Here is a 22,221-nt window from a genome sequence, read left to right on the forward strand (position 1 = left end):
TTTCAGAAATTAGAGATGAGGATATACTTTCCATTCTCTGAGGTCAGTGTTACCCTGATAAAAAAGTGAGCTAGCACAGGAAACAATAGAGGTGGAAAAATCTTGAACACAATATTATCAAATTGAATTCATCAACATATAAACTGTATTATGTATTATTGTTAAGTGGGATTTGTAAAAAAAAAAATCAGTTAACACATTAACCATATTAATAGAATAAAGGACCAAACTCACATAATCATCTCAATACACAGGAAAGCACTGGACACCCATTGATGATTAAAGAACAAACACAAAAACCTTCAGCAAACTAGTACTGGAAAGGAACTTTCTCTATAAAAAGACTGTGAAAAACCTGCAGCTAACATCATAAGGGGACTTTTTGAAGTGTTAGAAGTGTTCTAAAATAATTGTGGTAATGGTTACCCAACTGTATATATTGACTTAAAAATTGTCAAACTGTACACTACACAAGGTGCATCTTATGCTATGTAAATTATACCTCAACATAGCTATTTTAAAAATATTATGGGATAAAGTCAAATTACAAATATTCAAAGATCCTTCAGAGGCCATGCATACATACAGTTAACCGTGCTAATGAAAGTTAATTAAGTTATAAATCATGGAAACGTCATCAACATTGTTTCCCCTTTCACAATTGTGTATTTGAGGGCACACATAAATATGAGCATTGTGTGCTTCACAAGAGAGTATACTTCAAACTAAATGTATTGTTTCTCTCAAACCGTTCTTCTTGCATTCCTGATTATTGCTCCTGGAACCACAATTTTTTAGTCTTTCAGATGTGCAGTCGTGTGTGTGTGTGTGTGTATGTAAATTTAAAAAAATTTAGGGGAGGGTGAGGGTAAGGGGGAGAGATCAACCAAAGAACTTGTGTGCATGCATATAAGCCTAAACAATGGACATAGACACCAGGAGGGTGAGGGCATGAATAGGGGTGGTGGCTGCTGGGAATGGGGGGATAAGGACACATATGTAATACCTTAATCAATAAAGAAAAATAAACCAAAAAAACCAACAACAATCAATCAAAAACAAAACAAAACAAAAATAAAATAAAAAATTTATTAGGGTGACATCGGTTAATAAACTTATATAGATTTTAGGTATACAATTCTATAATCATATGTGCAATCTTTTAGCCACTTTTTATTTTTTCTCCTATTTCCTTCATAGAATAATTGGTTAAATTTTGTTTATATTTTTTCTCTGCATTAACTCTTAAATGTGTCCTGTAATGTACAATCTTATTAACACTACTTTAGTTTAAAATATTTTTTTTCTTGAACTGTCTTGGTAAATTTTCTTTTCTTGTCCCTCTCCCTTTATAATATTTCCTTAATCATTTATTTTATCGAAAATCCCATCGCCTTCTGATCTATTATTTCATACCAGTGGCGTCCCTCCGCCTGGCCTACGCCCTCTCATAATCCAGGACCCCTCGGGGGATGTCAGAGAGCCGGTTTTGGCCCGATCCCCACAGCCCAGGCCAAGGGACCCCATCGGTGCACAAATTCATGCACTGGGCCTCTAGTATGTATATAAGATCTTTGGTTAATCTCTTCCTGCCCTTTCCCCTCCCCCTTTCTCTCTGAGATTCATCAGTCTGTTCCATGTTTCCATGCCTGTGCGACGTGCATCTGCCCCCTGGTGGTCAGTGCGTGTCATAGCTACTGGTTGAACGGTTGAATGGTCACTTAGGCTTTTATATATATAAATACTGGCAGATAATTTACTTAAAGAATATTTACCAACATTTTACTTACCTATTCAAAACCTGTTGTTGTCTTGTCATTTTGTGTTTTACTTTATCACCTGAGCCTGGTGTTGAAGGGCCTGATGCGTTCTTTCATTTTTCACCTTCCCCTGCTTACCTCTCAGGCTTCATTGTTACGTCCCCTGAGCTATTTGCTGTTCACTAGAGATACCTTGAATTTCCCTTGCACTATTTATTTGTTCTGTTCCTTCCTTCATATTTCTCTTGGTCGTTTTCACCTTTTAAGATTATATGTATGTCCTGTAGTGTCATTATCTTGTACTGTGTTTTTCGTCCTGTTAGAAGCAATCTTACCCTTCTTCAGATGCTTGCAGCAGTTTCTTTGTCTTGATGCTTACTTTCTCTTCTGCACTGGAGTCATTCATGGGTGTCTTCACTACTAGATAAGCCCTTAGGGGGAAGGATGAACTGACTGATTTGGCTTTTAATTCACTTAATTTTTAAAAAATTTACATATAGTCAAATTCACCTTTTTTTAAAATATATTTTTTATTGATATTTTACAGAGAGGAAGGGAGAGGGATAGAGAGCTAGAAACATCGATGAGAGAGAAACATCGATCAGCTGCCTCCTGCACACCTCCCACTGGGGATGTGCCTGCAACCAAGGTACATGCCCTCAACCGGAATCGAACCTGGGACCCTTCAGTCCGCAGGCCGACGCTCTATCCACTGAGCCAAACCAGTTTCGGCCACCTTTTTTTTTTATATTAGGGAAGGGTTTTATTGTGTCTTGCTTCTATATCTATCACAATATCTTGCATACTTTATGCATTGCTTAAATATATGTTAAATTTAGAATAAGTGAAAGCTTTCTTTTGAAAGCTATAAAAACTGGGTTTTCTCTGTTAAAAACTCTGCTGTTGAGGTAGTGGGGCATTGTTGGTAAGGGATTAGATACAGGACCAGAAAGTACATGTACTCTTGGAATTTGGGGTTTGTCTTACTTAGAACACTAGAGTGAGGACTATTCACAAGACTACACTGTTAGTGGTTTTAATTATACAATTGCCATTGATAATGAGTATAATTAAGCAGGCAGCCATTCTATTTTTAAAATGATTGTTTATTTTTCTTCTGGTTTCCTTACTGTGGACTATTTTAGTCCTTATTCAATGGGGAAATAAGACTGCTACATTCAGAAAATAACTTTTTCTGTGTTTTTTTTTTCCTTTGTCAATATTTCATTCACTAGCAAGTCTGGGGGGGGGGATCCAATAGTTTTTAATAATTTAAAAATATTGTTATATTGTCTCAGTCTCTCTATTGTAATGTTTTCTGGGATTAGGGTGGTAGATTAAAGACTGTATTTCACTGATTTTGCTTCTTATCCTTGTCTCCATTTCTCTTCTCAAACTCTGGGTGTCCTGGGATCCCTGTCCCTAGGCCTTGTCTCCTCTATCCAGTGACACAGTAGCTTCTGCTTGGGTCCCACCCTGCTCCAGGGAGATGGGACGTGCTGTCTGGGAAAAGCCAGGGGAACTTACGTGGGTGCTGCCTTTCTAGGACCATAGCCACCCGTTTCTGTTTAATTTGCTTCATCTCTAAGGACGTCACATTTTTATTTTTTTTTACATGTTTCTTCAGCTTTTAAAATTATTATCAGTATGAGGGTTAGCTCACTGGAAGCTACTTTGCTGTGCCTGGAACAGAACTCCTAGGCATCTGCATTGTAAAGAGCAAATTAATAAAAATTACAGTATTTCATGCAGGCACATTTAAGACATTTTGCCCAAGACATCGAGTTTTAGTTCATATTGGGAGCTTAAGGTGCCATATATATATATATATATATATATATATATATATATATATATATATATTATTGATTTCAGAAAGGAAAGGAGAGGGAGAGAGATAGAAACATCCATTATAAAAGAGAACCATGGATCGGCTGCCTCCTGCATGCCCCCCACTGGGGATCGAGCCTGAAACTGGGGCATGTGCCCTGACTGGGAATCGAACCTGTGACCTTCTGGCTCATAAGTTGATGCTCAACCACTGAGCCACGCCGGCCAGGTTCTATTATAGGTTTTATACTGAAAACTCATTTAAAGGGCTCATTCTGTTTTGGAGACTATCTCTAATATGTATATCATTATATACACTGAGTGGCCAGATTATTATGATCTCTGAGCGCATAATAACCTGGCCACTCAGTGTATATCCTATATAATAAAAGGCTAATATGCAAATTATCCCCTCAACCAGGAGTTCGACCAGCAGGCAGGCCGGCCAACCACCCATGTCCCCTCCCCCTGGCCAGGCTGGCCGGACCCCACCCATGCACAAATTCATGCACTGGGCCTCTAATATATATACACACTGAGTGGCCAGATTATTATGACCACCTGACATTTGTAGGCAAATTAGCCGTACACTGCATCGTATGGGATAAGGAAACCGAAGGCCTGTTTGGACACCTTTGCTGTCTGCAGTTACCAAGATAAAATGTCTCCAATTCGCACAGGAACACAAGGATTGGACAGTCGAGCATTGGAAAAAAGTCATGTGGTCCGATGAATCACATTTCCAGTTGCATCATGCAGATGGCAGAGTGAGAATTTTGCGGAAACAGCATGAAAGCATGCACCCCACATGCATGAGTACAACCCTTCAAGCTGGTGGGGGCAGTGTTATGGTTTGGGGCATGTTTTCCTGACATGATTTGGGCCCTTTAATTCGTGTGGAACAACGTTTGAATAGCACAACATACCTAAGTATCATTGCTGATCAAGTTCATCCTATCATGTTGATGGTGTATCCCAATGGAGATGGCTTCTTCCAACAAGACAATGTGCCATGCCATGGTGCTCGTATTGTGCAGGAGTGGTTTCAAGAACATGAGGGAGACTTTACCTTTGCTTAGGTGGCCCCACAATCACCAGATCTCAATCCAATTGAGCATTTGTGGGATGAAGTTAAAAGAGCCATCAGGCAGCTGGTTCCACAACCATCAAATCTCACAGAACTGGACAGTGCTATTCATCAGGCATGGTGTTAGATTCCTCGCATCACCTTTCAACATCTTGTGGAGTCAATGCCAAGAAGAATTGCTGCAGTATTGAAGGCAAAAGGTGGCCCAACGAAGTACCGATGGGGTGGTCATAATAATATGGTCACTCAGTGTATATACACACACACTTAGTGGCCAGATTATTTTGTGTTCAGAGATCATAATAATCTGGCCACTCAATGTATATACACACACACTTAGTGGCCAGATTATTTTGTGTTCAGAGATCATAATAATCTGGCCACTCAGTGTATATATCAAGGCTTCCTGACACACTGTTTAAAAATCAGTGAGTTGCTTTTTCTTTTTGGTTTTCTGGTATGTTGCATGGCTCTATGGTGGGAGTAAAAAATTAGAGTGCTTTTAAGGATTATAACATTTACATTTAAGGTGGTCAGGCATTTTTCATGAAATAACTAATATTATTAGGCAGTTTTTGATGAATACCTGCTGAATAATGTGTAAAATTGGTAGTTTAAGAGTTCAGAAGAGGGGACCATTAGCCTAGAGTAGCCTGGGAAGGACTTGTTGAAGAGAAACAGTGGAATTGTTTTTGGATGGATTTGTTAAGATTTATTTAGGAGAGAGGCTAATCTAGGTTAGGCGTTCTGGAATGGAAGGCCCAGGCATATTCAGGGAAGAGTAAAGTGGGTAATTATTTTTTCTTTTTGTTTTTTTTTTAATCCTTACCTGAGGATATTTTTCCATTGATTTTTAGAGAGAGTGGAAGGGAGCAGGAGAGACAGAGAGAAACATCAATATGAGAGAGACACATCAATTGGTTGCCTCCATGCCTTGACGGGGGTTGGGGATCAAGCCTGCAGCCAAGGTACATGCTCTTGACCAGAATTGAACCCGTGACCCTTCAATCTCTTGGCCTAACCCTCTATCCACTGAGCCAAACTGACTAGAGCTAAAGTGGGTGATTTTGACTAGTGTTGGGTTCATTGTAAGGAGAATAAGATACTATTGGAAATACATACTGAGATCAGATGTTTGTACATTGTGAGGTGAGTAGCCTTATGGTAATAGCAGCAAGGGTTTGATAGTCTGGAAAAGACTGGAAGAGTAAGAGGTGAGAGGCAGAAATTTAAATAGGAAAAACTGAGTTGAACTAAGTTGGTTGCTATCAGAATGGACAAGAAGGGACAAAAATAATAGTCCATAAAGAATGATTAATAGACTTGGGGACTAACTCTCTTATGGACACAAAGGATAAAGGAATATTAAAAGATGGTTCTGAAGTTTTAAATCTGGAGAGCAGCGAGAATAAAAAACTACAAGCAAACAAAAAAGACAGAAGGAATTATTGATTTTTTGGGGGAGGATGATTTAGGTTTCAGAATTTAGGGTTGATTTTATCAGTAAGTATGTGACTATGTCAGTGAAATATATGATTCCAAATCAGTGACTGGAGCTTGTGAGAAAAATCAGGAGTAAACTATATCAGGGTAAAGGAAATAAATATTTGTGAAGGCTGTTTCTGAAGTTGGAACCTAAATACAAAAGGGAAACAAGATTATAGGTAGACCATGGGGACCAAAGCAAGATTTTTGTTGAGAAGGTAGAAGTAGTACATATTTATAGATAGGGAGAAGCCAGTGGCTGGAAGTAGACTAACAGTGTTGAGAAGTAATAAATAGGGGAATTTGTTGATGTGGAGAAAAAGAGCAGTGATCTTAAAATATTAGGGTTTTAAGGATGCTGGCCAGTTAGATTCTGGTTAGTCAGTATTTTATTGCACAAGGCCAGTCATTGAATTCTAGGACTAGTAAGTACCTGAGAAGAATTACTTAGTCAGTGTATTTCATACTTTGGTAGAAACATTCCTCTGTCATATTGGTGTTAAAACCAGTGCATTTGTAGATGTCTTCCTATGTTATATCAATTTGATATTCTCTTCTGGTTTACTAGCCCTCTTTTGATCACAGATTCCTGCAGACTTTATTGGTGTCAGTGTCAAATTTACAAATTGAGTCCCTCAGTTAAGTTACTAACGTAGAGACCCAATTCAGTAGTCTCCCTGACTACTGGGCAGTTTGAGTGATGAATTAACAGAGATGGTATTTGTCATTATATTACTTTATCATCATGTTGAGTAATATTCCAGTGGCCTTGTAAATAAATAAAAAAAATGACCAATCTGTTAACATGTTTTATACTTTCCCAGTATAAATTTTTATTTTGCAGAATATGAAATAAAGTCCATCTACTGCCACTTACAGCCATTCTTATTGACAGTTTTTATGCTTTCAGTGAGAATAACGTGTCATGGGGAAGAGAGTACAGACTCTGGAGTCAACTAGGCCAGTTGTGCTATACTTACAAGACTTAGGCTTGTTTCATTTGTTACTGAAGACTATTTCTCAGAGTAGTTTAAGGTTCACAGCAAAATTGAGGGGAGTGTACAGAGATTTCCCAATAACCTTATCCCTCCCATGCATGTAGGTTAGTTTCTAAATACCACTGCTTCTCACTTTCTTCCTCTCTAAAATTCAGGTAGTAACTCCTCGTCCTCACTGAATGAATGAATGAGTGAATGTAAACATGCCTGCAGGAATAAATAGTTACACGGAAGCCCAGAGTCTGAAAAGTTTTCACTTCTGTCTTGGGTAGAATTGCTTGCCTATATGTCTATGAGACTTGGGTATCTTAAGGATTTAAATGTGGTGATTATGGAAATGAGTTGATATACTTAGTCCAGGGTAGTTATTCTGTTTCCTTTCACAATAGTGGGGACTTTTGAGAACAGTGGTCTTAGAATCTGTAGAACAGTTGATTCTAGCCCAGGCCCCCACCCCTGAGACTCTATAGTAGATTCATTTTATAAGAGAACCCACTGACAGTAGTGATCAAAAGCTGTTTTTTGTTTGTTTGCTGCTTTGAAGCTCTTAAGGTGAGTAGTGGCCCTAGAAATTACTCCTCAGCCAGGATCCTCAGCCTGCTATGGCCTGTGGCACCTCTGAGCAGGCTGGGTAGAGTGCTTGTCCTCTGTGCCGGTAGACCATGGACCCAGAGCCAGTCCCCCAGCTTCATGCCTTATGTCTGAGCCTCTGCTGAGCCTCCTTTTCTCCTCGTAATCTGAGAATTTATGTGATACAATTTTGCTCTTTTTAAACATGCAAAAACATCTAAATGGATTAGCTCCTTGCCTGCAACATAGTAAGCCCTCAGTAAATGTTGTGGCATTGTTGCTGATGATGCTATAATTTGGAATAATCGATGATTAAATTATGACTAAAGGATAAACTCAACACAGTGCCTGGTACATAGTAGACCCTTAATAAAAATGTTCCCTCAGAGCCTTTGAGATATTGCTCCCCAGCATATGTCAGTTTGGCTTAAATAAACTCTCTTTAAAAAAATATTTTTATTGTTGAAAATATTACAGATGTCCCCCTTCCCCCTCCCCACCCCGCCCCCCCCCCTTTTGCCCCCTTCCAGGCTCCTCTCCAGTCCTTCACTGCTCAATTATCTGTTCATAGGTTAAGCATATATGCATATAAGTTCTTTTGGTTAACTCCCTCCTGTCCCCTGCCCCTTCCCTCTGAAATTCATCAATCTGTTGCATGCTTCAATGTCTCTGGATCTATTTTGTTCACCAGTTTATTTTGTTCATTAGATTCCACATATAAGTGAGATATAAACTCTTATTTTACTCCTATATTCAAATGCCCACCATACCCTTTCCCTAGTTTTCAATGCAGACAGAGAATAGATGGCTTCTAGGTAGAATAACTTCCTCAGATCCACCACTGGAAATACGAATAGCTGGGTTACTATACTTCTACATGGCAAGGATGAGGATTTAGAATTAGGTTCTTAGGCTTTAAAATTGCTTTTCCTGATAGCACCTCTAAATGTGTATATTACGTTGCTTATCTGATTCTACAGATGCTGTTGACTGAGTACTTGGACATGAAAAATACTCATACGGCCTCTGAACCATCAGCTCAGTTGAGTTACGCCAGCACTGGACGAGAGTTTGCAGCCTTTTTTGCTAAGAAGAAACCTCAAAGGCCGAAAAATTCTCTTTTCAAGTAAGTATCTCCCTGTTAGTCATATAACAGGTGTTAGGAAATGTTAGATCCAGGCAGGACTTGCTACTTAATTGACAGCCATTACTTCACCCAGTTAAAAGTTTTGAAATAATTTATAGGAAGTGAATGTGTTTTCAACTTGGTAAACTTTAGTTTTTTGTAAGGAGAAGTGGTCATATTGGAATACGGTTGCTGGACTATCTAGAACTTAAAAAAAAAAAAAAAAGGCAGGAATTTATTTCCGGGGAGTTTTCTATATAATGAAGGGAAATTAAACTCTCCAGTTGTTTCTGAGGAATTTATATGAAATGAAATGTAATATTTCAGCCTTTGAAAGACCCCAAGTGCCAAGAAGCAACCTTTGTTAATAAAGTTATGTAAATCTGTCTAACTAAGTGATATTGGGTTTTGTTTGATTCCATAAATGTACAATCTGGACTTTTTCCCCCTTCTAATTACTATCTTAGCTATGTCACTTGGTAACAGCTAACAGTTATATTATTATTAACATTGATAATAATGATAGCAATAACAGCTACCATTGATTGAGTGCTTATTATTGCCAGATACTGTGGAAAGTAAGTTACTCCAAACAGTCTCAAGCATAATTCAGGTTCCATCAAATTTCAGCAGCTGGAGTATTGGCTAACACTTACGGAGTCGTTACTGAGTGCTAGCCAAGGCATGAAGCCCTTTTCATGGATTATCTTATTTACTCCTTATGACCTTACAGGTGTGGGTTCAATTTTTAATCTGATTTTACATGTAAAAACAGCAACAACAACAACAAACTGAAGCACAAGAGAGGTTAGGTAACTTATGTAAGTTTACACAGCTAGCAAGTGCTAGAAGCAGGATTTAAATCTTGGTAGACCTATGTGTGCTTTTGAAGAGTTAATAGATATTTAAGAAGTTGTTTCTGCAAATCTAAGCATGTCAAGTGGCTACAGAAGTATGTATCATCGCAGTGTTTGGAATACTGGCAGCTCCAGTATTCTTTCACTGATTCACTTTTGACATTTGTTTTTTTGGGCAGGTTCTTTTCTCTTTTTTAATCCTCACCTGAGGATATGTTTTTATTGATTTTGAGAGAGAGAGGAAGAGAGAAAGCGCATGTGCGAGAGAGAGAGAGAGAGAGAGAGAGAGAGAGAGAGAGAGAGAGAAACGTCAACTGGTTGCCTCCCTTACCACTCTCATGGGGATTGAATCTGCACCCTAGGCATGTGCCCTGACCTGAATGGAACCAGCAACCCTTCAGTGCACAGGATGACCCTCCAACCAGCTACCCCACACTGGCCAGGGCTTTTTGTTGTTGTTTTTTAAATCGTGGATTTATAGAGTTCTTAATCATTAAGGAAAGTTTCAGCACTTCATTTATCTTGTGTCTAGAAGAAAGGCATTGACTCTTTTCACAGTGGAATAAAATCCATTCTGTTTATTGAGTGCATTTCTTTATTTTTCTTTTTACAGTTTTATTCAGAGGTTAGATGCAGAATCAGTAAAAATGTTTTCATCTGCAAGTGAGGTAGAACCGCACATGAGCCACGAGTAGATTAAAGCTGGGGCAGTTATTATCTCACACAATAAGGATGAATGTAGAGGACTCCTTTCCTCACCAGCCCTTCCTATTTCTCTGCCTTCGTTTCCACTCCAGTAAGAATGGTGATGCCAGCAAGTAGGCTGTGATTCTACCTATAAATCTTTTTTAAATTAGTAGTCTTTATTGTTTATAGCAATTTTAGGTTTTTAGAAAAATCGAGCAGCCAGTACACTGAGTTCTCTTATGTTCCCCTCTCCTATAACCTCCTCTATCAACATTTTGTATTTTGTATGAATCTGGTACATTTGTTATAGTTGATGAACCAATATTTATATAATTATTAGCTGAAGTCCATTGTTTCCATTAGGGTTCACATTTTGTTGTCTATAGTTTTATGGTTTTTGAGAAATGTATCATGATATAGATCACCATTACAGTCTCATACAAAATAGTTTCACTGCCCTAAACACCCCGCATTTTCACTTGTTTATTCCTACTCCTTTTTTCCTGCTCCCTGAACCTTTTTATTGTCTCTTACTTTGTCTTCTCCAGAATGCCTTTCATAGTTACAGTCATATAGCATGTAGCCCTTTCAGGCTTTTTTCCACTTAGCAATATGCATTTAAGGTCCTGTCATGTCTTTTGTAGTTCAGTAGATCTCTTTGTATCACTGAATAATTCCATTGTATGGATGTACCACCATTTTCCCATTCAGCTATTGAAAGGTGCCTTGTTGCTTCCATAAAGCATTCACGTGCAGGTTTTTGTGTCCCTGTAAGTGTTCAGCTCATTTGGGTAAATACCCAGGAGTATATGGTAGACCACGTTTAACTGTATGACACTGCCAAACTGTCTTCCCAGTGGACCTGCCCCTTCAAATGCTTTTAAAATTAATTTAAATTATTGCTTATACATTCATTAATTTTTCCTGCCAGTGACAGAGCCCCTCTGCACGTTTTCCTCAGGAGACGAGGACTGGGTCTCTGTCCATTCCTGAAGTAGTCCCTGGCAAGGGCAAGTAGACTGGGTGGTCGTCTTAAACCAGTTAGCTTCCTTCTGGGGACGGGTATCAAGCTGGAGAGGGAGCCACTTCCCTGAGTACAGGAAAGAGAACTGCTGAGAAGAGAGGAGGCAGATAGCAGAACCCCCCAGTAGAACTGGAGCTGCGGAAAAGGTAGTGGATAGGGACACTGAGACTGCCTCAGATGCTGCCTGTTAGGCTACCCCTCCTCTCCTGTCTCCCCTCTTTCAGCTCAACCCACCATCTAAATGTAGGTGTAGTGCAGAAATCAGGTTTCAGGATTTTTAGATTTTATGCTCTCAACCATCACAGCCATTTTAAAACCTTTAGCCAATCCTGAAATTGTGGTACTGGAAAACATAAATTGTTGGAAATGATTGTGAATAATTGTCACATATTTATTATTATCGCATAGAAATAAAAACTCCTCACCCGGATAGGCCATTATCTCAGATCTGCCTTTCTAGTCTGGGTTCCACCTTTGGTGGGCCCTGTGGTCCGGAGCAGATCTCCCGGCTTGAGGACCTCATGCCTCTGCTGCGAAATAAGGAGGCGAGACTAGATCATCTCTAGAGCCCCTTTTACTGTAAAATTGTATCAATCTGTGACTTGTTCCAAACATAAAAGGATTCCCAAGGAATACATCAGGTCATGAGGATGAGGATTTTGGTGAGCTGTAACCTGTTTTTATCACATCCGTGAAGGACTTTATTGCTCCTTTTAATTGCCCCGAGCCAAGGTTAATTAAGTGTGTTTAAGTTCTCTTATTGTATAATGTGTGCCTCTCCATTCTTTGCTCAAGAGTTTATTTCTTTCCCTTGTCATTTCTGATCAATAGCTGTCAGCATGCTTTTTGGAGGCCAGCGGCTTCCTTTTTCTACTTGACTGGCGGGTGGTACTTATTGCACACTGGGCCTTCTTTCTGGCTGTGAGTGTCCTCTTAGTTCTTGGCAGGGTGCAGAGAGAGGATCAAGCAGCCCAAGTGTCCCCCTCAGACTGACATTCAGCTTAGTGCGCATCGTCCTTGTCAGAGGATGGATAAAGGAAGCAGAATTAAGGAAATGATGGCGCTCCCTCCTTGTGTCCAGGAACCTATTCTGTATCACCGCTGTTCTTCCATTGTGGTGCTGTTTATGCCTCAATGGCAGTAGTTCTTCCACGGATTTCTCCCATCAGCCTGGTATTCTGACTTTGAAGTTACTGGGTTGGAAGTGGAACTACTTAGCAGAGGATTTACTGTTTGATAGAGTCACAATTTTAACTGTTTCTTCCTTACCTGCAAGTTTCTCTTAAGATTGTGATTTTCATTTGTGTGTTTTTTTTGTTTTGTTTTGTGTTTTTTTTTGTTTTGTTTTGTTTTTTTGCTATGTATTATTTTAGATCTATGTTCTATATCATGAACCTTCCCCTCTGAAACAGTTCCGGGTAGGTGTGGGCAAACACATGTCTGGAGCTTGGTATGTTCCCGAGCATTTCATGTGGCAGGTGCAGGTCAGAGCCTGGTAGCCCTTTCGAAGCTGTATTGTTTGTGAGGACTTAGCTGCCTTGCTCCTTTGGTGTAGTTCAGGGTTGGTGAACATCCGGCCCACGGGCCGTGTAAGTCCCGTGAAATCATTTCGTCTGGCCCTGTCAAGGCATTAGGGGTGAGTTAATTAAGTGTTTGACCAAATATAGCAGGATAATTTTTAAGTTGATCATTTTGTATGGCCCGTGAATTATGTTATAAAGGTCCAAATGGCTCTTGCAGAAAAAAGGTTCCCCACGTCTGAATCAGCATCATTCCTAGCATGCCCATTGTCTCATCCTCTACCTGGGGACTTAGAATGGCTCGATGTCTGCTCTGAGCAGCCAGGACTTCGGTGTGACAGCTGGCAGCTACCAATAGCTTCTGAACTGGACAGGCAAAGTTAGAATGACGTTATGAGCTACTCTTTGGTGTGTGTGTAGGGATCCTGGCAGAGGATATGGAGACCAAAGAACGTTGATCAGAGTTGTGCAATCTGAAGTGGAAAGTGGGCAGAAGATCCCAATAACATTGTGGAGGAGCGTTAGCCGGGAGCCCGTTCATAAATCAAGGTCTGTGCCAGCCTTTCGTGGCATAGCCTGAGTGTCCCGGTGTGGCCCATTGGGGGCATCACCGACTAGAGGAGAGTACTTTGGAATCTGTAGCCCACATCGCCCGTTTGGTTACCACCTGACCATTGTTTCCCTGCGTTTCATGCAGGTTTGAATCGTCCTCCCATGCCATCAGCATGAGTGCCTACTTGCGAGAGCAGAGACGGGAGCTCTACAGTCGGAGTGGAGAACTCCAAGGTGGGTGATCAAACTTTTGGGGAGAAATTAGTTTTCTGGAAGAAGACCTGAAGTGTGCAGCGTGTGAAGTTCAGGTCTGAATTCACAGGATTCTTTCAAGGTGGCAAGGGTTTAAAGACTTGATAACCTGCTGCTTCTATCATTTCCCAGCATCTGTTGACAAGCGGCTAAAGCTATCACTGTGGCCACAGGACTTACACACCTGCCACCATTTAAGTGGGAGCTCAAAGCAAAAAGAGACACGATTAGTATCTTCTGCTTAAAGATGGCAGATGTGAGTCCAGTCACAGCCTAGGGCAGTGGTCGGCAAACTCATTAGTCAACAGAGCCAAATATCAACAGTACAATGATTGAAATTTCTTTTGAGAGCTTAATTTTTTAAACTTAAACTTCTTCTAACGCCACTTCTTCAAAATAGACTCGCCCAGGCCATGGTATTTTATGGAAGAGCCACACTCAAGGGGCCAAAGAGCCGCATGTGGCTCGTGAGCTGCAGTTTGCCGACCACAGGCCTAGGGGAATGCCAGTCTTCCGTGGCTGCCACCGTCGCTTATGTTCTCAGTCCCTCCTGGAATATGTCAGGAGTATCTGAGATTTGGAAAAAGGCAAATTCGGCCTCTGTCATTATTTAAAGGGAGGAAGGATGCCTTTAAATTGTATGTTCCAAATAACATAACTTTGATACACAGGTTATTTGATACCCAGATGTGACTACTAAACAGGGCTGATGGGAAGAAAAAATAAGTTAAGTAAATTTAATTAAATAACAAATCAGACCAATAGCATTTTCTTCTTTGACAATCATGGTAGATGTAATCATGGTAAATGTAATCATTCCGGAAAGATCTGTGAGGGCCTGCCAAGTGCAGCGCATCCTAGGCTTCGGAAGGGATACAGGTCAAGTGCAAGGAAAGAGAAGATAATGACTTAGGATCCAGTTCTGAAACCAAGGCATGCATGTCAATAACAATATCAGAAAGTGAATGTTACCAACTGAGTAGATGGTATGCATGTAATTGCTAGAGGAGATGAGGGAAGGGAATGATTATTTCAGCTATTTTAGAACTGTGGGCTTTCCTATGATGGATGGATAAGACCACTTTCAGTTTCAATGCATTTGAGGCACTTGGGGTATTTTGAGGTGACCAGCCTAGACAATTAAATATTTAGTTTTTAAGACTCACCATAGCTCTACATCAAAATATTATGATGTAAACAGCCAGTCTTTCTGGATTTAAAGACTATTGCCTCGTCATTCCTCTGTTTACCTTCATTATTAATATAAATGCCTATACACTTTTCTAGAGATCCTGCTGTGCTCTCTCATAATTACATCAGAGTAATAATTCCAGACTTATGTATATAGTTATCAGAACTCAAAGCCTACAAATATGTTTGAGGACATACGTAAAAGGAGATTAGCCTACCAGCATTTTATTTAATATGAAAGTGTTGCTGTATGTCCTGGAAAACATGAGGTTGCATCTCGGAGTCTCCAATCACAGGAGAGTTAGCATTGGAGCACAGGAAGGAAAGACCCCCTCTGAGGGACAGAGCGAAGGAGGATTATGCCCCAGGCTGTGGCAGGTGGCAACTTTTTCGGGAGCATAGGGTGGACTGCAACCATCGGGAGGGACTGATAGAAACACAACACACATTTTTATAGGTACTGACCGGATTTAACTGCCACTTGGGGAGTGGGTATATTGATTATTTAAGCAGGGGTCCTCAAACTTTTTAAACAGGGGGCCAGTTCACTGTCCCTCAGACTGTTGGAGGGCCGGACTATAGTTTAAAAAAAAAAACTATGAACAAATTCCTATGCGCACTGCGGGCTGGGGACGAGTCGGCTGCTAAGCAGGACAGGCAGCGGCACCCGGCGGGCTGGATAAATGTCCTTGGTGGGCCGCATGTGGCCCGCGGGCCGTAGTTTGAGGACGCCTGATAAGGCTAGAGGTGTCTTCCATACTCTCAGTGTCCTAATTTTAATTTAAGAGTTGGCTTAAGGAATAGTTCAAATTTACCTTCGTAATTTCTTGCCCCCTGGCTTCTAGTACATAAAATTCCTTCAATGGGGACAAACAAAATATTTATTTTTTAGCATGAATCCTGATAATTTCATTTTTATTCATTAGTAAGCTTAATATTTTAGAGCAGTTTTAGATTCAAGGCTTAATTGAGTAGGAAATGCCAAGTATGCCGAGTTCCCACATCCCCCCCCCCCCCCTCCCTGCCCCTCGCCGCACACACAGCCTTCCTGCCATCACCTTCTGCTCCACCGGAGCCCTGCGTTCGACACTTAGACCACCATGTGGTTATGGGCCAGCAGTGCAGGCTGTCACTCAACTCAGGCACAACTAGTCAACGAGGATAAACCACTGACACTGGATTCTTTCTTTTTGTTATTGAGAAAGAATAGTAAGCACTCTGGGCCCTCGCCATGTGGGATGATTTTCAGCTGTGTCCCCCCACCTCCCTGGTCTCTTGAGAGACAGAATAAGAAATCAGGGAAGACTAGAGGGTCTGGATCCAGATTGCCCACTTTTAAAATTTAGCTTCCCATTTACTGGCTTCGTAATCTCTGTGCCTCTGTTTTCTTATCTCTTAATGGGCATAGAAATAATAATAGTACTTTCCACGAGGTTGTTGTGAAAGTTAGGTAAGTTAAGATGTGAATAGTGTTTACAAAGTGTCATTTTATAGTAAACTAGAGGCCCAGTACACAAAAATTCATGCACTGGAGGAGGTCCCTCAGCCTGGCCTGCCCCCTCTCACAGTCTGGGAGCCCTCAGGGGATGTCCTTCTGACAGCTTAGGCCACCGAGGAGCGGGCCTAAGCTGCAGGCTGGCCTCCCTTTGTGGGAGGCGACCAGGCAATCAGGGGAAGGTGCCGCTCCCATCATCCAGCTGCTGCTGCCACTGCTGGCCACTGACCCTCCTTGGCTCTCGCAGCCTCCCTGGCTTTGTCTGGAAGACATCGGTCTATAATTCTAATTAGCATATTACCCTTTTATTAGTATAGATGCTATGCCTGTCTCTTTCTCCTCAAGTATTATTGTAATTGCTAGTACTGTCTCTACATAGTTTTCATATGCATTCTGTTTGTCTCTTTGTCTTGCTAAATGCTCAGCTTTCCAACTTAAATTTAATTGTCACTTATACTGAAGAGCTCTCCTCTCCCTAATCTAACACACACACACACATACACAGACACATGTGTGTGCACATGTGCAAGCACGCATGAGCATACACACGTGTGCGCACACACACACACTGAAGTTGTGGGCCCCAGTGTGTGCTCACATCCTTAATGTTTCCTTTCTGAGCATTTTCCACACTGTGATGTGGATTAATGCTCACTCGTTGGAGTCTGCCACAAAACTATAAGCTCCACGGGGGAATTACTATTTTATTTCCTGTTCTTAGTACAGTGCCTGGTGTAGTAAATGTTCAGTAATTTCTGGCTGACTCAGTGACAGGGAGAAAGAGGAAGCTGAGGTCTGAAGTAGGATAAAGAGCTTACCTTTAAGAGGTAGGAAGATGCCCAAAGGAGATGTACAGGCTATGTGTAGATTTTTGTTCTCTGAGATTGTAAGCACCTTTATTACATAGAAATGTTGCCCTTGAGTCTGGCCTATGACAACACCGCTGTGTAATTGAAAAACATTTTAAAATCCAACTAAGTTACAGAGAAATTTCATTATGTAAGGATGGTTAATTGAAGAGTCACTATAATTTAACTAGGAACATTCCCATCTTTCAAAACTTAATTGAAGTATGGAACTTCCAAGCAATAGTCCATTGTACTTTCCAGTATTCAGCAAAATAGGAGGATTTATCTCTGGTTACAAGGGGAGATAGTAGTTAGCAAACATATCAAGCTCAACATAATCATTGAAAAGTAATTTCGCTGAGCTGACACATCACCTGCTTGGTGTGAGAATAGATCAGCTGACCAGTTTTTATAAGGTTTGGTGGCATTTCATTCAGGAACAAAAGTTTCTCTAATGAATGCTTTTCACATTTCAGTAGGGAAAATCACACCTATTTTCCATTAAAAACGGCCATCCTTTTCAGTTATTCTATTAATCTGACTGGTCCTAGGACCACAGTGAGATCTACCTTTCAGCTTATTCTCGAGAAGGGATAATGGAATAGTTCAGTCAGATCATTGGAGAAAGGTGGATGATCTTTGTCTCTTCTCAACACCATGGAGCTGCAGGCTTTGCCTCCTAGTGGTTGGGTTCATAGGGTCAAATTTCCTTCTGTTGCAGGCAAAGCAGTAAAAAAATCCACCAGAAAAGACCATCAAAGTAACATTAAGAATAGCTCCAATTTCACAGAAGTTAAGTTCCTGCCAACATTTTCAATTTATCATGCAATTAAAAATGTTACTCAATAGCACACAGGGGGGCAAAAAGAATGGAAAAAAATGAGATTTGTTTGGTATCATCAACCCATCTCCATTGGCTCTGACTGTTAGAGTACAGATGGTTCGTTACATAGTCTGCCCTTGGCAATTGGGCTGAGGAGGTGGAGATGCTATTTCAAAGCGTGTGTGATAACAGGTGGAAATCTAACTTGTGAGTGTGAGTCTACGTTAATCATAGACTTCCTGTTGTTTGGAGCCTCTCTACTGCTTCATTGTAGTGCTTAGACACCCGTGTTGATACTAGTTTTAATGAACATTTAGCTTGAGTATAGCTTTTCAGGTTTAATGTGTGATTCACTGGGAGGATAAGATAACTTATGAACAAATTATCTCAAAAAAATAACAAAACATTGCTGCTCATGTCCAAAATAAGCTCTTAGGCTATTTAGCACCACTGTGCCTCAGTTTTCTCATTTGAAAAATAGAGCTGATGCCTGGCTTGTGTGGCTAAGTGATCGGAGTGTTGGCCCTCACCGAAGGGTCTGGGTTTGATTCCTGGTCAAGGGCATGTACTTTGCTTGCAGGTTCATTTCCTGCCCTGTCCGGGGCATGTAGGAGGCAACCAATCGATGACACATGTCTCCCTCCCTCTCTCTCTCTCTCTCTCTCTCTCTTTCTCTCTCTCTCTCTCTCTCTCCCTCCCTCTCTCTCTCTCTCTCTCTCTCTTTCTCTCTTTCTCTCTCTCTCTCTCTCTCTCTCTCTCTCTCTCTCTCTCTCTCTCTCTCTCTCTCTCTCTCCCCTTCTCCCTCCTCCTCCTCTGCCTCTCCCTCCCTTTCTCCCTCACTTCTCCATCCCTTCCTTCCACTTTCTCTAAAAATCAATGGAAAAAATATCCTCTGGTGAGGATTAACAACAACAACAAAATAACAATAATAAAAAATAGAGCTGTTATTAGTTCTGATCACTTTAGGGGGATGTTGTGACTATAAAATTAGATGTTCAAACCCTGGAACCATTAGAATAGCTGTAATAAATTAAAATTAAAATGGTGCTTTCAAAATGTATCATTGTGGAACTAGAACTGTTCTCGCGTCTTTGTCTCATTTTCTCCTCTCCCCAGTCTCAGTGCTGCATTGAGTTGGGTTTCCTCAAGGCCACCAGTGACCTCCATCTTGGCCGGGTCAGTGTTTTCTGTGTTCATCTCACTTGATGTGTCAGCAGCTATTGTTTTTGTCTTCCCCAGATGTTCTTTCCAAGTCTTCTCAAGTGCTCTCTGAAGTGTCTCAAGGTTTGGTCTCGAGATCTTTCCTGTGCTCACTCCATACACTCTCCCCAGGTGATCTCAGCTGGAACCAAGCTCGGCTTAGTGCCTGGGTGCAGATGACCTCCAGATCTAGGTCTTCTGCCCACATTTCATTATTCTCCCTGACCTCTTCCAGCATCCTGTCCCCCACCCCCATCTGACCATTCTTTACTACATGTTTCCTTGTAATACTCTTCTTCATAAGTACATGTCTTGTTAAATTTCTACACTTGGCCTCAGCATCCCCAGAATGCAAGCTTTATTCATTCGTGCATTCCAGTGCCACGGACAGTGCTTGGCTTGAATAGGCACTTAAAAAATATACCATGAAGGCGGCCTCTAGCCTCAATATCTCCTTATTTGTCATTTGTAGGAACAAGCCTACTTATTTGAGAAGCCCTAGTGGGAGGGTTGATAAACAGAATAGGAGTCCTGTGATTTGTCTTCACTCATTTTTAAAGATAATAAAACTCCTGAATGGGTAGAGACCATTGCTTGTCATTGATCCAAGTAGAAGTATATACTCAGTTTTTATTACAGTTTCTTTTTTGTCTTGGGGCTACTTAGTGCTTCTATTTATACTTAATAATATTAGCATTAGAGTGCCACTTTCATTCCCATTAGTTTAATGAGTGGCATTTCTATAGCTTTGACATTAAATTAGCCTGTAAAGCTCCAACCACTTGAGAATTGACTTCTCTAAGTGGGTTTGCTTTACGTATAAAGATGGAAGTACTGACATCAGGGAAACCTGGGCTCTGATACTGACCTGACCTGTATTTTTGGAGTTTTTCTCTCTAATGGGTATTTGGTGACTGGGGTTGTGACTACTTCATGATTTTGTATGTAATTAATCTATTTGGAAGTACCTTGCTTTAAGGCAGGAGTGGGTGCAATATACAGAAATCCACACATGAAACCCATATGTTCATCTTGATCAATGTCACACCAACCAATATAATAAATAAAGTTAAAAAAATAAAAATAAGGGGTGGGGAACGTTCAGTCCGTGGCCATACAAGGCCCTGAAAATCATTTGGTCTGGCCCTGCCAGGCATTAGGAGTGAATTAATTAAATGTTTGACCAAATATAGCAGGGTAATTTTTGGCCCTCAAATGGTATTATAAATATCCAAATGGCCCTTGGCAGAAAAAAAGTTCCCACTCCTGAAATAGGTTAACTATGAATTGATTTTTCTTTTCACAGAAGGATATATAATAGGAGTCTCTTAAATAGCAAGCTGCTCTATAATGGAGCATTTAAAGCAAGATTTAAATTGCACACACATTTTCAGGGACATTTTGGCTGAAATGAGGTACAGCAATTTTATACTCATACCACATATTTGTTCCACAGCCTTAAATATTAGAAGCACTTGTAAAGCTTTATGTCCTGAAATTTGATTAGAAAATTCTTTGTAGTCTTTTCAGTTTTGCTTGATGACTTGTTAATAACAATATGCAAGGGACATGAAAAAATGTATGCTCTTTTTCTTCTTAAAGTTGCATATAAATATTTCAAAGTAGCCTTCATCTTTCATAATTATCTCTTATGTTTTAGGTTCTAAAATAGTGTGTAAAATTAATTCTTCTTCCTCTTGTATATTTATTTTCTTTTAAAAAGACTGATCTTAACTTATATGTAAGATTTGTCCTATAATGAAATTTATAACGCAGTTTTTATAAATGCCAACTTCTTTATCTGGTCCTAAGAAGTACTATTAAATATGTTTTCCTCATGTTATGCACAGACCAGTGAATTATTTCAAATTGTTTAGGAAATAAGAATATTCTTATGCCAAATTGTTATTGAGTGTACCATCTCGTAGCCTTACTCTATGCAATGTAAATGTTTTACTTTAAAAAGTTCTTTGTGGATTTAATTTACATAAAGTGGATTTATTTTTCTGCATAACCCAGTTCATTCAGCACCCTCTGTAGCCATGGTGGCTGGAGCAAGTGGGAGAGCCTGAGGTCAGGGCACAGGGCATCCTGAGAGTGAGGAAGAGCTGCCGCAGAGCCTCGGTGAAGCCTGAGAGGAACCTCACTTTGAGAAATAACCTTGGTTAGCGAGCAGAACTAGCTGGTGACAAATAATATTATTCTTTTTTTTAATACAAATTTTGTTCTACTAATTGTCATTCATTCATACAGAAATGCTTTAAAATAAGATACGTATCTGAGTTTTAAAAATTGTACATAGGCATTTTTCTTTATAATTCAAGTAATAGTTATTTTGGAAAAAACACACACCAAAGTATAAAAAAATAACAGTAAAAAACTTCTAACAAAATGTAACAGAAAATTCTAAAAGCTTCTTTGTTATTTTTCATTATTTGGTTCACATTAATGTCTTAAGAAAAAAACAACAGGTTTGCTCATTTTTTTAGTCTTTCGGATCATGAGAAATAAATTTTTGGCAGTTTCAGTACTTGATAGGATGTAACTAATTCTCATTGAGCTTTTTTAGAAAATAGAGAGGATGACAAACATTTATGGCTTTTAGTGAGAGACATTAAAAACTGATGAGGATTCTATGTAAGTTTATCATCGTTTCAGTAAGACACGCTTCAGAAAGTAGTTTTACATTTACTAATAGAGATTGTCTTCCCTGAAGTGATGTTATCAAAATTCAGAAAAAATTGACGTAAACATGTATGTAATATGATGTTTAGAAAGTAAAACAGTACGTTTTAATGGTAGAGAGTGCTTTAGAACTCAAACCTAGTGCTTGCAAATTCACTTTTCAGTCATTGATCCTTTCTTCTGTTTAAGTCTTATTTCACACTTCAGTATAGAAAACAGATTAAACTGGAG

At 40.0% G+C, this 22,221-nt stretch overlaps 1 protein-coding gene across 1 annotated transcript in view; it reads left to right on the top strand.

The window, feature by feature from the left end:
• Positions 1 to 22,221, top strand: part of EXOC4 (exocyst complex component 4) — a 771,568-nt gene that overhangs the window by 218,073 nt on the left and 531,274 nt on the right. Inside the window, exons 8-9 of the mRNA XM_080666468.1 lie at positions 8,711 to 8,856; positions 13,642 to 13,730. Of these exons, the coding sequence (XP_080522594.1) occupies positions 8,711 to 8,856; positions 13,642 to 13,730 (235 nt within the window). The remainder of the gene's footprint in view (positions 1 to 8,710; positions 8,857 to 13,641; positions 13,731 to 22,221) is intronic.

This window comes from Plecotus auritus, assembly GCF_963455305.1.
Source record: "Plecotus auritus genome assembly, chromosome: 4".
Lineage (NCBI taxonomy): Eukaryota > Metazoa > Chordata > Mammalia > Chiroptera > Vespertilionidae > Plecotus > Plecotus auritus.